Raw genomic sequence first — 16,012 nt, 5'->3', positions numbered from 1 at the left:
GTTGCTGACAGCAACCTGGGCCAGTTTTGATCCAATTAATGTCCAATCTTCCTAATTTCTTCTCTAACTTATTATTGATGTTTGTTTAGGGCCTTAACAATTATTTTGGACTATTTCTTGGTATTCTCAATTCAACCCAAGGTAAGGATGGTTATCTCCATAAACATATAAATCACCAACTTATGATTTATGTTCTTGATTATGAATAGAACCTTTTGATTACTTTTAAATCTTTATAAGACTGTTATATATGTGTTAGAACAGTAGTATTGACATCTTCATACCTTTGTCATGTTACATTACTATTCTTGTTTATTTATGTCTATGATGATTCATTTCAATATCATGATTTAACTTTTATGATAAGATGCATTGGATGCATAAAAGATGATGAACTTGAATATGTGATTGTTTACGTACAACTTGGGATTAGGGAGTGTTCTATTGACACTTCTGTCCTTAGGCATCGGAGGGAATAGTATGGGATGTTCTCCAATGGTGCCTATCGACACTTTCCCGGGTTATTGGATGACATACATAGGATTGTCTAGTTAGTTGGCTAGGTTTATTCTTGTCGTGTCAGACCCGAATCGGAAGGGCATTGAGACCGAACAACCCGTGGTAATGTATGGTTGGATGGGCGCTCTAGGCCGGTAACCAATCCGGTAGGGGACATAAACCATATTACGGATACTCGAAAGGGGCCATTTATTGGTAGGGTTGCAAATGGCTAGACTTGGGCTCACGGGCGCTCAAGACCGGTAACCAATCCGTGAGAGGACGTGAGAGCTTCCCGTTTACTATTTGTGGATGACCAATAGGGTTGATGAGTCCGAAATCCGGGATTTCGCTGACTCTAGTGTGAAGGATACTGGAAAGGATCGCCAGGGGCGAGGAATGGACGTATCTGGATCTGACTTGACCGACTGAGTAGATGACTTGCATTGGGCTAGGCCTTACTATGACATGCACCAGTACTTATACCAAATGGTGATGTGAGAGAGTGGTGACCTATTCCCTTACCATGGTTTTTTAGATGACTTTATCGAACTTCCTTGGCAGACCCAAGATATCTTGTATGATTGAGGAGGAGTGATTGACCACCCAAAGAAGTATGGTGCTATGACTTAAATCATGTCTACCCTAGAGACTAGCATTCATAGAGTTAGAATCATACTGCATCATATGTTCCATATCACATTGCATTATGTATGTTCTGTATGTGTATGATTTCTCAATCTGGAATAACTACCTTGCTAAGTTCTTCGAACTCATTCCTTTTGTACAAATGTTTTTAGATTATCCTACATGTACCGAAGACTATGATGGCACCCCCTTCGAGACGGACTATGATTCCGCATACTACCCTCCGGGTAGTGGCATCTGTGAAGATCCGAGTGTTGGTGCCGAGGAGGATTACTATCCGCACCAGGGTTAGCCCCATTGTTGTGAGGGAGCGGCAAAGCTGGGTTTACTTCATTCGTACCATTGAGGAGACTATTATTAGAGTAGAGGAAACCCTAGCTTAGTCCCCTGGTGTATTTTTGGAGTATTTGGGCCTGTAATTAACTTGTTGGATTTATCTTTCAGATACTTGGACATATAATTAACGTTATCACACTTCTTTTCTGCTGCTCTGAGAGAGTGGTTATCATACCTTCTCTCACCTTTATGATTATGTTCACACTTTACTGTTATCTGTCTTCCACACTCTGCTTTATTTAATCTTATCTTATTCATGATACTTAGTATTAATTGTTTTTACTTTGAGTATCTTTGTTCATGATTATGTCATTGTGTATGTGGGAGGCATGGACCTACAAATCTTGATCCTTGGACTGTGGATCACATTCCCGGGTATTCCAAATGGGGTACCGGCTGAGTGGATGTGACAATCACAGTAATGTTACTAGTTGATAATTGTGGAAGATATAGTGTAAGGTATTCAGATGTTGTTATCTGTAATCTTTCAAAATTTAGGGTGCTCACTATAGATTTTTTGCCAACAAATTCATGTTGGAGAAACTGCAAAAGGTTCTGCTTTGATGTTTCTGCAATAAGACATTTGATAAGAAGTAAATCAACAGCAGAAGGATGGTGTTTTGTCTCACAAACGACTGGTGGCATTACATCAGTTCTTAAAATTAAAATATTTGGAATTGAAATTTGGAAATTGATTTGCATTGCCTTCTGCCTACATTATGTGCCCCTGTTTCCCAAGTCAAGATAATGTCTATAGCATCATTTGGTGCAAAAGAGCATTTCTTTTGCAGTTGGAAATCATGATACTCATAAGGTTGTAATTCAGTTCTTTTGCTTGCATAGAATCTTCCACTTGTTTTTGCCTAGGAACATTTCAAAGAGGGAGCACACGATATCATACTCCAGCTTCCTAATGGAAAAATTGGTTTGTCCAGTTCTGTTTTCAAAATTGCGATACTAAAGCATTCCTAAGTGGGGGTTGGAACACATTTATTCAAGATAACATGTTGCTACAATGGAGATTTTTGTGTCTTTGAGCTCTTGAAAGTGGGAGAAATTGAGTTTAAGGTATCAATATTCCATGTTGTTGAAGAAGTGGTCCTACCTTGCAATTTTGATAAGTAAAATTTCATCATTGGTGATTTCTTTCCCCCATATTGTTGAACTGTGTATTTTTTGTTATTCAAATAGCGTGAAAAACACACACACATAGTGGTTACAAGCATAATTTTTTTACCTGGGGTCTTGATAGCTCTTCATTTCTACCAGGCATGCTTAGTCTGGCCTCTCCCTCTCCCTCTCCCTCTCCCTCTGTTCCCCCTTTGTACCTTCTTTCTTTCCCTTCAAGGTGTTTATATTATATTTGTTAATTCACCCAAAAAAGTTACAGACACTAGATCCAAGTTATAGATGTAGTGTATCGGTTGAAAACTTGTAGTCGGAACTTATTAGTTGGTATTGATGAGAGGATGCTGATGGTTCTAACTACACTTGTGTCCTTTTCCCTGAATTGTGTAGTAGTTACTGGTCACAATCATGGACGTTGCTTGGTGATGGTGACTTATAAAATGGTCGAAATATAAGGCTGAGAAAGAGTCACAACTTAAGCTCTGAAACTTTTAGTTCAGTGAAAAGAGAAAGAATAAGGAAGAATAGGGACATAAGAATGAATTGACACTGTAATTCATAAGAATGAAGTCACCTTCTAAGCTTAGGAATATTTTGAGGTCTTTGCAACAACCTTAATGAAGAGCATATTGTGATCTTTTTAAGTTTGGGAGCATGTTGCATAAATATTACTTATTCAGTTATTCATATCTTAGAACAACTTTCAAAACAAGCTACTCAAAACAAGGTCCCCCTTTCCCCCTCCTTTCATTTGGTAAGATTGGATTGTTAACAGTAGATCACACATTACAGGAACTTTTGGCCACATTTACTCAACCACTGCATGTGCAAAGCAATATGTTGAGCCTGAGTTATAGGACGAGCCACACTGTAGTTTGCTTCTAACTGTTGGGTGTCAAGTTTTGCATTTACCTTTTACAGACCCAGAAGCTTGAAAAACATTGCTCCACAAGTAATGATTTTAAAGAACTATGGATATATCAGCACCACAAATTAGTAGTCTTCAAATAAAGAAAATCCCTTACTTTATCTATATATAAAAATAGAGAAAAACAATCTTAGGTTATTGATGAGTGTTTCTCAGGTTCTTGTAATATACTAAGATCAACAGTGAAAAAGAACCAGAATATGAATAAGAAGCAGAAAAGAACTATCAAAATTGGATTTAATGTTAGAACGAACCCCATAGGAAATACAAAAAGAAATGAAAATAGAGACATGCTAATGCAACAGGTATTTCCACGGGTGAAGCTGAAGACATTTCACTATGCAATAGAAGAAAGTTAAAATGGAATCTTTTAATAACAGCAAAACTGCATTGAACGGTTTACCCAAACCCATAAGGTCTATTCATACCATAAGTCCATACCCCATTTGGGGTACAAGAATCTAAGTTAAGTATAATAGTTAAATAGTTAATAATAACCTTATCAGCAGTAAGCCACTATATATGTTTACAGACTATAGATAGATAGATACCTACCCATGGAACTGAAACAATGACAACTAAATCAAAAACTCATGTAATATAAATTCAATCATGCCTGGTGCTCTACAGTTACTGGAGAAGCAATATATTTCAAGTCTTAAAATCCTTTCTTCGAGGTTTACTTGCATCCCTCTTATGCTAATGGGAGTTATGTGGTAAGCTCCTAATTGAAAACCTTATTGTTGATTAATATTTTATTCAATTTTTCAAACAAGAATGGTTTCAGAGGCTCCTTTAACAACTTCATATAGTCTTGGAAACCTGTCATGCGAACAAAACATAGACTTCAGAGTATTGGCCAAAGGTTTCCATATATACAGTTGAGAATTGGAAGATCACAGTTGACGTCAAGTGTTGCTTTTATATAAGGTGTTAATTGAAAACATCCCACAGAAATTTAAGCATCTCTGTGCTCAATATACTTATATCTTGTTATGAGCCAAATATAATCATAGCAGTCTGCTTGGAATTTATTGGGTTTATGGATTTATGGCTAAATTCTCGGTTTGGAATCTAAAATTTTGAATTATTTGCCTCTCAGATTGTGCATTGTTCATTTTAACACATTAACAGTAGTTAGTAGTTACAGCGATAACCAAACCAAACCATTGCTTGAAGGATGGTACATACAGTGCATAAGGTGCCTATCACTCCGTTTTGAACCATGTCTAGAGCCTTGCTGACTTTGTAGATTAAAAGACAATAAATATTAGGGACAGTAATAAAAGAAGAATCCTTTTATTTGAAACTAAGTTAATAAGTTGTTCTAAAGTATCCTAACAGGTAAGGTTGTGTCACTACTCTCTAGATTAAGAACGTCAAGAAAATAAAAAGGAAAATGGGGAGAAGAAGGGTCTCCTGAATTCATTAAAAGCCATCACTTTTTGTTGTGTACTAGTTGTGTTGTGTTGGTGTTTTGGTTTTTCAGTATGCATGAGAGCTCTCAATTATATGTCAACTTTAAATTTGAGATGCTATCTTTAGAAACTAGATGTGATAAATCTAAGATGATATACTTTCTCTAAGGTCTATTGGTTATATGTCAACTTTAATACTTCACAATTGAATATCTAATGATAAAGTTCCACTGCACAAGGATATATTACAGATGAATGTCTGATCTTTTATTCCAGGTATTTGGGAGGTATGGAAACAAAGGTAAATCGTCCAATAAAGAATAATGATGATAGAAAAATGGAAACAGACAAGTCTTATGTATTTTCATGCTTCAGTAAACCACTTGAAAATTAAGCTTTCAGTTGTTTCAATTAGAACCAAAAGAATTAATTCAGGTTCATCGATATATATATATATATATATATATATATATATATGGTCCATTATGATGGCATTAAGACGTATCCAGAGTAAAAGCATAAGTTACTTTATTATAATTTTCATGTTAATCACTATATTTAACAACATGATTATAAATATTGTATTTTATAGACAACATCTTCAAGACATAAAGAAAGATGGGTCATAAAGTATGTGAGCAAGCCATATTGAAATTACATGTTAAATCATTTCCAAAGTGGTTTAGAAATCATGTAAGTGTAACAATTCTACTGGTAGATAACGCACTCTGTTAGATTAATTGCAAGTTGGTAATAAATAACAAATAACTTTTGTATTGGGTAGGTTGATTATATATGCCAAAGAGGCAGGTACCTGACAACATTAGATGGTTGGCTAATGGTCCAAGTTGGGAATACAAAAGCTAGAGTGCTTACATTATTAACGTCATAAAATTTCACACAAATGATCACGAAAATAGTTGAAAAACTAATGTCCTGGTAACAATAGTAATTTATAATGTTTCTAGTAGTACAAACCAAAGGCCTATTGAAGGAAATGTTGCCTATTATGGCATACTGAAGGAAGTTATTAAGATAGAATATTCAGCAAATCTCAGAGATGTTTTATTTCGTTGTTATTGGGCTGACATTGAGAGAGGAGTGAAGAAAGATAATATTGGATTTATCGTTGTCAACTTTAATTATTTGATGCATTCAGACAAAATTGAGATAGATGACCCGTTTGTCTTCCCTACACAAGTAGAGCAAGTGTTATATCCACTGGACCCTTTGAGGCATGGTTGGTTTGTTGCTCTAAAATCATCAATACGTGATAATTATGATATGAAATGTGATACCACTAAAGATACAAGTCAAACATACAAAAAACTCTCCATTTTAAATAGTCAAAATATTGGACAAATAGTTGTTGGTGATCATCGTCTTAACTAAACAAGGACAGATGTGAATGGAACAATAATTGACACCCCTGTGGAGTTGCTCAATACAAACTAACTTTTGAATTAGAATATGATCAAATGTGTTTTTGTTGGTTGGTTTGTGTTTTGTTTTTCAGTTGTAGTGGTTTACTATCCTTGGTATTTTATTTTTCAAGCTAATCGTATATTTCAAGTTTTTTGATGCTTTTGTTTTGTGTGCAATATATCATAATCAAATTTGCTTTTGTTGATATAACTCTCTCACCATCTTATTCTAGTTGCTTTATATTCTAATATCTTTTATAGTTGCTTATTATTAATAATTGAATATCTAATCATAATATAATGATATACTTTTACATGTTTTTCTTTGTTAGTGTTTCACCTTGTGACTTTTAATGGATCCAGTGGATTCTTCTCTTTCTTCAAGTACTGTAATTCTAAATGAGGATGCTTATTATTTTTTATTTATTTGGATTATGTGCTTTTGATTTTTTTTTCTCATATATTGGAAGTCAATTGTAGGGAAACACCATAAAAGGGGTCCAAATATGTCTTTGAAAATGTGTAGGATGAAACCAGATGAAGTAAGACATGTGATGGTTAATATAAATGGACAGAGAGATGATGGTTACATAGCAGAGTTCATTACTTACTTGGGGACATTGGTAAGAAATGGTTTGAACCTCCCCTATAACTATCACGATTAGAGGAAAGTATCCATTTACTACAAGGAAGTATTATGGAATGAAATCCAGGTAAAATGATTAGCAATCTTACTTACATTAGTATTTACAACTTTGATTTTTCTTTCTTAATAAATGATTTTTTTTTCTTGTAGAAAAGATATCAAGTGGATGTTTTGTGGTAGAAATGAGTATATGTCAAAATGTGGCTGCAATGAAAGTCCTTTAAAAGGGATTTAAAAAAATAATTGTTTTGACGGTGTTAGTAGTATTGACGAGGCAATCAATAACTGTCCAATGGAAATGTCATTAAATCAATGGAAAGAACTAATAGACATATGGAATAGTGAAAAGAACATGGTAATATGTCATTTATTTGTGAAAATATATTTTATAAGTAAAAGTCAAGGTTATATAATGCTAATTTTTTAATTTTTTTTATTAATATACAGAAAATGCGTCATGTTAATATCGACATCAGAAAGCTCTAAAAGATGACTTATACTTGTGGTCAAAGAAACTATGCACAACGTTTTTGCATGAAGGCATATTTCTAAAATGTCACTCTATTTAAATTGTTGTGAACATGTATGCAAATTATTAATTAACACTTTCATCTTCTTCTTTTTTTGGATTGGATTTTATAAAAAAATGAACATCTTGAAAATGTGGACCCTCCAAGGATAGAGATGTTTTTGAAACACATACAAAGAATGATGAAACTCCTGTTGATCTTAATTCAGTTGAAATAATGGTATGCATTTATTTATAAGATTTATGTCTGCATGAATGATATTATATTGTAGTCTTTAGTGGGTTAACTTGGTTGAAAAATGTTTAATGATCAGCGAGCGATAAATGAAAAGTTAGCCAATTTGCCTGAAGAGAATCAAAATAATGTTCCAGTCCTTGAAAGTATCTTGACCACTCATTTAGGACCAGATACCCATGGTCAGGTACGTTTGCGAGGAGCCGGAATAAATCCAAAGGATTTTGGGCTAACAAAAACCCAACAAAACAAGGAGTTGGATGATAAATTTGCAGAGCTGACTCAAAAACTCCAACAAGTTAAACAAAAAAGAGAAGAGGAAATAGACGAAAAGAAGAGGAAAAGAAACAAAAAGAAGAAGAAAGGAAATTAGATGCTCAAAGTATAATGCATTGTAGGAGAAAGTGGAGTTATTAGCAAAATTGTTATTGGACAGGAATCATATATTAAGTAATGATAAACCATTATGTTTTATTTGACCAATGTATAATTTAGCTAACAACCAAGCAAGTACAACTGATTTGGAAATTAACTTTTATTTATGTTGTAATTGACCAACAACTAATCAAGTTAAATAGGAATGTAGGTTACACAGAAGTAATCATTGTTTTTGTTTGGTAAAACATTATTCATCGTTACTTTTCGTGCATTTGTAACTTACATAAATTAATTTATTGGTGATGTTACTGACTAATTTGTGCATTTTCATTGTAAAGAATAGGTCTCTCGGTCAAGATTTTTTGTGTTGGCATCGCCACATGCTCTATCTTCCATATTAGCAATTATTTGATGAATTACTTTTCACGCGATTTTTATTTTAAGAGAATTATTGTTCTTATGGATTTTTTTGGATGATATAATATTCACGTGGAGAATCTTGCATTCATTCTTTTTTTTTTTTTCCTTCTTCTTGTGGGTTTTCCATATGTTACTAACTCCTAGTTGGACTCTTTAAGCTTCATGACAATACAAGTTAATGCATTAGCTATTATAAGACAAAAAAAAAAAAAAAAAACCATTTTTCCCTATGGACGAAATTCGTAGCCACATTAATTTTGTCCGTAGCAAAAAATAAATGGCCCAAGGATCATGTCCGTAAGCAAGTCGTTGAGAAAAACCCTGTAGGGAACTTTTCCCCACAGATACTTAGTGCCGTAGGTTTAAATATACCTCCCACCCACCCCTGCGCCTTATTTTCACTTTTCGAAGGTGAATAGTTGAAAAATGAACTCAATCTCTCATTCTCTCGCCCAACCCCACTGGTGTCTCTCTCTCTCTCTCTCTCTCTCTCTCTCTCTGTTGCAATCCCTCTAGGTGTTAATTGAAATGTCCCACAGAAATTTAAGCATCTATGTGCTCAATATACCATATTTTGTTATGAGCCTAATATAATCGTAGTGGTCTGCCTTGAATTTGTTGGGTTTTATGGATTTATGGCTAAATTCTGAGTTTAGAATCTAAAAATTTGAATTCTTTGCTTATCAGGCTATGCATTCTTCATTTTGACACATTAACAGTATTTAGTAGTTACAGCGATAACCAAACCAAACCATTGTTTGAATGATGGTATATACAGTGCATGAGGTGCCTACCACTCCATTTTGAACCATGTCTAGAGCCTTGCTGACTTTGTAGATTAAAAAACAATATTAAGGACAGTAATAGAAGAAGAATCCTTTGATTTAAAACTAAGTTAATGAGTTGTTCTAAAGTATCCTAATAGGTAAGGTTATGTCACTATTCTCTTGATTAAGAACGTCAAGAAAATAAGAAGGAAAATGGGGAGAAGAAGGGTATCCTAAATTCAAAAGAAGCCATCACTTTTTGTTGTGTACTAGTTGTGTTGTGTTGGTGAGTTGGTTTTTTAGTATGAATGAGACATCTCAGTTATATGTCAACTTTAAATTTGGGATATTATCTTTAGGAACTAGATGTAATAACTCTAAGATGATATACTTTCTCTAAGGTCTCTTAGTTTATGTCAACTTTAATGCTTCACAATTGAATGTCTAATGATAAAGTTCCATTGCACAAGGATATATTATAGATGAATGTCTAATCTTTTGTCCAGGTATTTGAGAGGTATGTAAAAAATGGTAAATCGTCAAATAAAGAATAATGATGATAGGAAAATGGAAACAAAAAAGTCTTGTATGTTTTTATGCTCCGGTAGACCACTTGGAAAGCTTCAGTTGCTTCAATTAGAACCAAAATAATTAATTCAGATTCATCGATATATATTGATCCATTATGATGGCATTAAAACATATCCAGAGTAAGAGCATAAGTTACTTTATTATAATTTTGGGATAATTACTATTGCCCCCTTGTACTTTATTACTAATCAAACCTCTTTCTTTATGAAATTACTGTTGCCCCCCTCACTTCTAACGGTGTTAAGTGGTTGTTAACATCAAATGTGTAATGTCTATTTTGCCCTTTATTAAAATTAAGAAGTTAAAAAGTATGACATTACCCTCATTTTTAGAAACTATATTGAATGTCAATTATATCCTTAAAATCTTATATTCTACAATAAATGTTAGCTTTGGTGGGACCACACACTTTGTACAATGGTTAGCATATATTAGGAGATTTTCAATTTTCAACTTTGAATTACATTTGATATTTCCTAATATTTTAGTTTCTATTTTAAGTTTTATTTAATCTCATATTTCCTTTATTCGGCGAATTCTTTTTACAGAAGAAAAATCAAGTATTTTCTTTATTCGGTAGTTTCTTTTTAGAAAAGAAAGATTAATTTAAAGTTAATTTCTATCCATAGTTAATTAAGAATAGTATTATAACTTGCAAAAAAGTAAATAAGTAAAGAGATAATTGTAGGGTTATTTTTGGGTTTTTAAAAAATATGTAGATGCCACATCATCAGTAAACTAACTGAGCTTAACAGAAGGGGGTATTAGTAATTTTAAACAAAGTTAAAGGTTGGATTAGCAATTTTAAAAAGTAGAGGGGATAAAATAGTAATAAAATCAGAGTACAAGGGGGCAACAGTAATTATCCCTATAATTTTTCATGTTAATCACTATATTCAACAACATGACTATTAATATTGTATTTTATAAGTAACATCTTCAAGACTTAAAGAAAGATGGGTAACAATTCTACTGGTAGATAACTCACTCTATTAGATTAATTGCAAATTAGTAATAAATAACAAATAAATTTATGCTAATGTGGGGAAGAGGTACCTGGCAACATCAGTGGCAGACTCACCAAGGGGCCGGGGGGCCATGCCCCCCCCCCCATTTTTAAAAAAATATATGAATGCATGTAATATCTCCTTGTTTTTCTCCTTTTCTTGTAAAATACCAGTATTTGCCCCCCCCCCAATATTGGAAACAAATTTAAACCTTAAGATGAAGGATTTATTTGTCATTCTAATTTTCTATCTAAGGGTTATATTTAAAATCCAAGTTTTAAGGAGGAAACTACTAACTCTCAATTGGAAACTAAATTTCTCCCTAAAATTTTTCCCAATTGGAAACTAAATTTCTCTCTACTTATTCTCTTTTCTTCCTATTCATTTTCTCATTCTATCATCTTCTCTAACGACTAAAGTTTTATAACTTCTTTTCTCCTGGAATCCGGATCTTCTCCACACGATTACAATCACTCAACCAGGTATTTTTAATTAATCTCTCTTTTTTCGGTTTAATTTTTCTTCCTTTCTCCATTGATTTATTTTCTTTGATGCTTTTTTTTTAATGTTGAATACTTGAATACACACTTAATACTTTCTTTTCTTCTTTTTCTTTTTAAATATTTTTTATATATATCTTTAAAGAAAGTTACCTCCACGGCTCCACCACGTTAGAAACACAACCACATAAACTCATTTGGATTCTTATAAACTCCAGTAGATTCTTAGGCTTTGTTTTCCTTTTGCTAAGTTTGGTTAATACGCTATTCGAGTGTTTTATTTTTATTTTTTCCCCTTTTTTTGCTAAAGATTAAATCTACATTAAACTGAAAATATATAAAGAATGATTAGTGAAAATTAAATTCACCTTCTTCAACTAGAAACAGGTAAACAATCGTGAATGATAAAATTAGATTAATTTGATCGATTTCATAATCAAACAAAGAATAATAAATGGAAATTTTTAAATTTATAACACCTCCTTGAGTTACTTCTTAAAATTAATACAACTCTTGAGTCATCCAACGTATCAATCATATAGGAAATCTGGTGAAAAGTATTGATGACACTGGTTGTGGTTAGGAATCATAATTAAAATACTAATGTAAGCAAGATAAACTTTTGAAAAAGACAAGAATAACTTTGAACGAAAAATTTTATGCTCACTTCTTTATCTTTCACTAACATATGTAAATCCTCACAAAACTTGAGAAAGGTTCATAAATAATGTATTTAAAACTTAGAATGTAGAGATAATATTTGATAAAAAAATAATTAAAAACTAACTAGGAAAACTTAGCAATAATATTTCATTATTGCTGTTTTTTAATTAAATTAATTATTTTTATTTGTGGTTGATTTGGATTTATTAAGTTTATTATGTATTAAATAATATTATGCCATTATATGTAAAAAAAAAAATTACAGTTTTAGGAATAAATTAATTATATACACTTATTAGTGAAGTGATTAATTTTGGAATACAATGAAATTTTTAGAAAAACTTGAGAGGCCTATAGCAGAGGAAAATAAAAGAATCCAAATAGATTTGAACTTTTCTTTTTCTTTTTTTAATAGTAGATCAATGAATCTTTTTTATGTTTACTTATTTCGTGGTTGATTACAAGTTTAGGAGAAGGTTTTATTCAACTTTTCAAATTTAACAATTAATCAAATCAAATGGATATAGGAGAACGAGTTACTTCTACGGCTTCCTTGGGAGTGAATCGAGTGGTGCAATCGTCAAAAGTAGAAGGATTTGTTTAACCATGGGAAAGAAGTCTACTATTGATTCTTTCTTCAAAAGAAAAGGCGTTGAGAATGACGTGGTTGATGCATCATTGCCTACCTCTATTCCTGAGACCTCAACTTGTGAAATACGTCCTAAACAGTCTCCAATACCTAAAAGTGAGAAAAATAATGATTTTGAGCGTGATCTAGGGTTGAGAAAACAAATTTCGGATTATCCAGTTGATCAACATGATGAAATTAGGCGTCGTTACCTTAAAGTTGGACCATATCAGTCTAATCTTCAAGAGTATCCAAAATCTGGGCCATCAAGTCATCCTTGACGTTTTCAATCTTCGTGGTTTAAGGTTCATCCTTTTTTGTTAGAGTATTCTCCTTTTAAAGATGCAATATTTTGTTTGCCATGTTTTCTTTTCAACAGGCCTGGAGCGAACTCTGGACAAGGGACATTCATTATTGATGGATTTAAAAATTGGAAGAAAGTGGGTGAAAAAGAGTTTGGTTTAATAACATGTGGGAAGGCAAATCAACTCATGCCACGAAGTTGCTCAAAAAGGTTGTGCAAAACTTAATGAAACAAGATCAACATATTGATTTGATGATTGGAAATTATACATCTCAAGATATTGAAAACAATTGACTACGTTTGAAAGCCTCAATTGATGTGATCAGATTGCTTGTGTCTCAAGGTTGTGCTCTTAGAGGTCATGATGAGAGCAAATATTCGTCTAATAGAGGAAATTTTATTGAATTCTTAAAGTTGATAGCTTCCTACAATGATAAAGTTGCAGCAGTTGTGTTAGACAATGCTCCTCAAAATGCATTGTACACATCACCTAAGATACAAAAGGAGATTTTACATATTATAGCAAATAGAGTGAAGAAGGAAATTTGTAAAAAGATTGGTGATGCAAAGTTTTGCTTAATAGTGGATGAATCTCACGATGAATCTAAAATAGAGCAAATGGCTATCGTTTTAAGGTTTGTTGACAAAACGGGATTTGTACAAGAGCATTTTTTTGATCTTGTTCATGTTTCAGATACAAAGGCCTTGACTTTGAAGACCACTATCTTTTCTATCATTTCGATCATGGGCTTAACATTCACAATATTCGAGGCCAAGGATATGATGGAGCAAGTGACATGCAAGGTGAGTGGAATGGGTTACAAACCTTAGTAGTTACCTACTGTCCACATGCCTATTATATCCATTGTTTTGCTCATCGTTTGCAATTGGCATTAGTTGCAACTTCTAGAAGTGTTGATCCAATTGAGAAATTTTTCTTCAAATTGGTGTCTATTATCAATCTTGCTAGTGCCTCCAGTAAGCGAAATGATGAGTTAAAAGTTGCTCATGCTTCAGAAATTGCATACTTGATCTCCATTGATGAACTTGAAACTGGAAGTGGGGGAAATCAGATTGGAACTTTACAACGTCCTGGGGATACTTGTTGGGGTTCTCATTTGAGATCTATTTTAAGTTTGATAAGTATGTATGGTGCTACATGTGAGGTCTTGATCGCCATGAGGATTAATGGGACTACTTCATCGCAGAGAGTTGAAGCAGATTCGGCATACGATACATTAGCCTCCTTTGATTTTGTTATGATTTTGCATCTAATGCAAAAAATTATGAACATCACTGATTTGCTTTGTCAAGCTTTGAAGCGGAAGTCTGAAGACATTTTAAATGCTATTCAACTTGTGTCCACTATAAAAAAACTTATTCAAGAAATGAGAGATGTTGGATGGGATGAGCTTTTGACTAATGTGATATCTTTTTGTAAAAATCGTAATCTTGATGTCCTTAACATGACTGTTCAATTTGTTGAAAGGAATGGTCAAGCTCGCCAGCAACATGATGATTTTACAGTTGAACAACATTATCGAGCAAATATTTTTTGTGCTACAATTGATAGCCAGTTGAATGAGCTAAATAGTAGATTCAATGAACATGTTATAGAGTTGCTTACTCTTAGTTCTTCTTTGAATCCTTGAAGTGGATGCAAGAATTTTAGAATTGATGATACTTGCAAACTTGTAGCTAAATATTATCTTTAAGATTTTACTGAGCATGAGAGAGATCACTTGAAAGTACAGCTATGACACTATGAGATTGATGTAGTCAAAGGTCCAGATTATCCGAACATGTCAACCATTAGTAGTTTGTGTCAGTGGTTGGTGAGGTCAACAAAATCTAACATCTACCCACTTATTTATCGGTTAAGCAAACTATTGATTACTCTTCCCATTTCTACTGCAACTTCAGAACGAGCATTTTCTGTCATAAAGATTATTAAGACTAATTTGCGGAACAGGATGGAGGATGATTTTCTCACAGATTCTATGATATTATATACTGAAAGAGAAATTGCAGAGAAAATCAGTACAGAATTAATTATTGAGGATTTTCGTGATCTCAAAGATCGTCGAGTTCCATTATGAGACATTTGTTTTGTGGCTTTTCACTTATTATTGTATTTTTAAGAATTTAATATAGATTTTGAAGTATTATCAGTACGCTTTCGTTTCTGAATATTAGTACTAAAAATTTCTTAATTATTGTTGGGCCCCCCCAATATTGTTTCCTGAGTCCGCCCCTGGGCAACATTAGATGGTTGGCTAATGGTCCAAGTTGAGAATACAAAAGCTACAGTGCTTATATTATTAACGACATAAAATTTCACACAAATGATCGTGAAAATAATTGAAAAACTTAGAATAGTAGTGTCTTGGTAACAATAGTAATTCATAATGTTGCTAGTAGTAAAGATCCAAAGTATGTTGAAGGAAATGTTGCTTATTATGGCATACTGAAGGAAGTTATTGAGATAGAATATTCAACACATCTTAGAGACGTTTTATTTTGTTGTGATTGGGTTAACATTCAAAGAGGAGTGAAGAAAGATGATATTGGGTTTATCCTTGTTAACTTTAATTATTTGATGCATTCTATCAAAACTGAGATGGACGACCCATTTGTCTTCCCTACACAAGTCAAACATACCAACAACTCTCCATTTTAAATAGTCAAAATATTGGACAAATGGTTGTTGGTGATCCTCGTCTTAACTGGACAATGACAGATGTGAATGGAACAATAGTTGACACCCTTGTGGAGTTGCTCAATACAAACTAACTTTTGAATTATAATACGATCAGATGTGTTTTTGTTGGTTGGTTTGTGTTTTGTTTTTCAGTTGTAGTGGTTTACTATCCTTGGTATTTCATTTTTCAAGTTTTCTGATGCTTTTGTTTTGTGTGCAAGACATCATAATTAGATTTGCCTTTGTTGATATAACTCACTCAC

At 33.1% G+C, this 16,012-nt stretch overlaps 1 protein-coding gene across 1 annotated transcript; it reads left to right on the top strand.

The window, feature by feature from the left end:
- The first annotated feature begins 12,722 nt into the window (after positions 1 to 12,722).
- Positions 12,723 to 14,700, top strand: LOC149023915 (uncharacterized). Its single transcript, XM_089143375.1, has 5 exons — positions 12,723 to 12,991; positions 13,124 to 13,258; positions 13,375 to 13,683; positions 13,743 to 13,852; positions 13,946 to 14,700. Exons 1-5 carry the CDS (start codon positions 12,723 to 12,725, stop codon positions 14,698 to 14,700), a joined length of 1,578 nt encoding a protein of 525 aa, XP_088999501.1.
- The last annotated feature ends 1,312 nt before the right edge of the window (positions 14,701 to 16,012 follow it).

This window comes from Hakea prostrata, chromosome 2, assembly GCF_041222555.1.
Source record: "Hakea prostrata isolate BN-2017 chromosome 2, UWA_Hpros_2, whole genome shotgun sequence".
NCBI lineage: Eukaryota > Viridiplantae > Streptophyta > Magnoliopsida > Proteales > Proteaceae > Hakea > Hakea prostrata.
Note: the sequence above shows the minus strand (reverse complement) of the source record. Positions and strands in the feature narration are given on the sequence as shown.

Bases quoted from the DNA above. Each gene is read 5' to 3' on its own strand.
- LOC149023915 (XM_089143375.1), top strand. From the start codon at position 12,723: ATGGGAAAGAAGTCTACTATTGATTCTTTCTTCAAAAGAAAAGGCGTT. The intron at 12,992-13,123 runs GTATCCAAAATC...TCTTTTCAACAG, and splicing joins TATCAGTCTAATCTTCAAGA to GCCTGGAGCGAACTCTGGAC. The intron at 13,259-13,374 runs GTTGTGCAAAAC...TGATGTGATCAG, and splicing joins CCACGAAGTTGCTCAAAAAG to ATTGCTTGTGTCTCAAGGTT.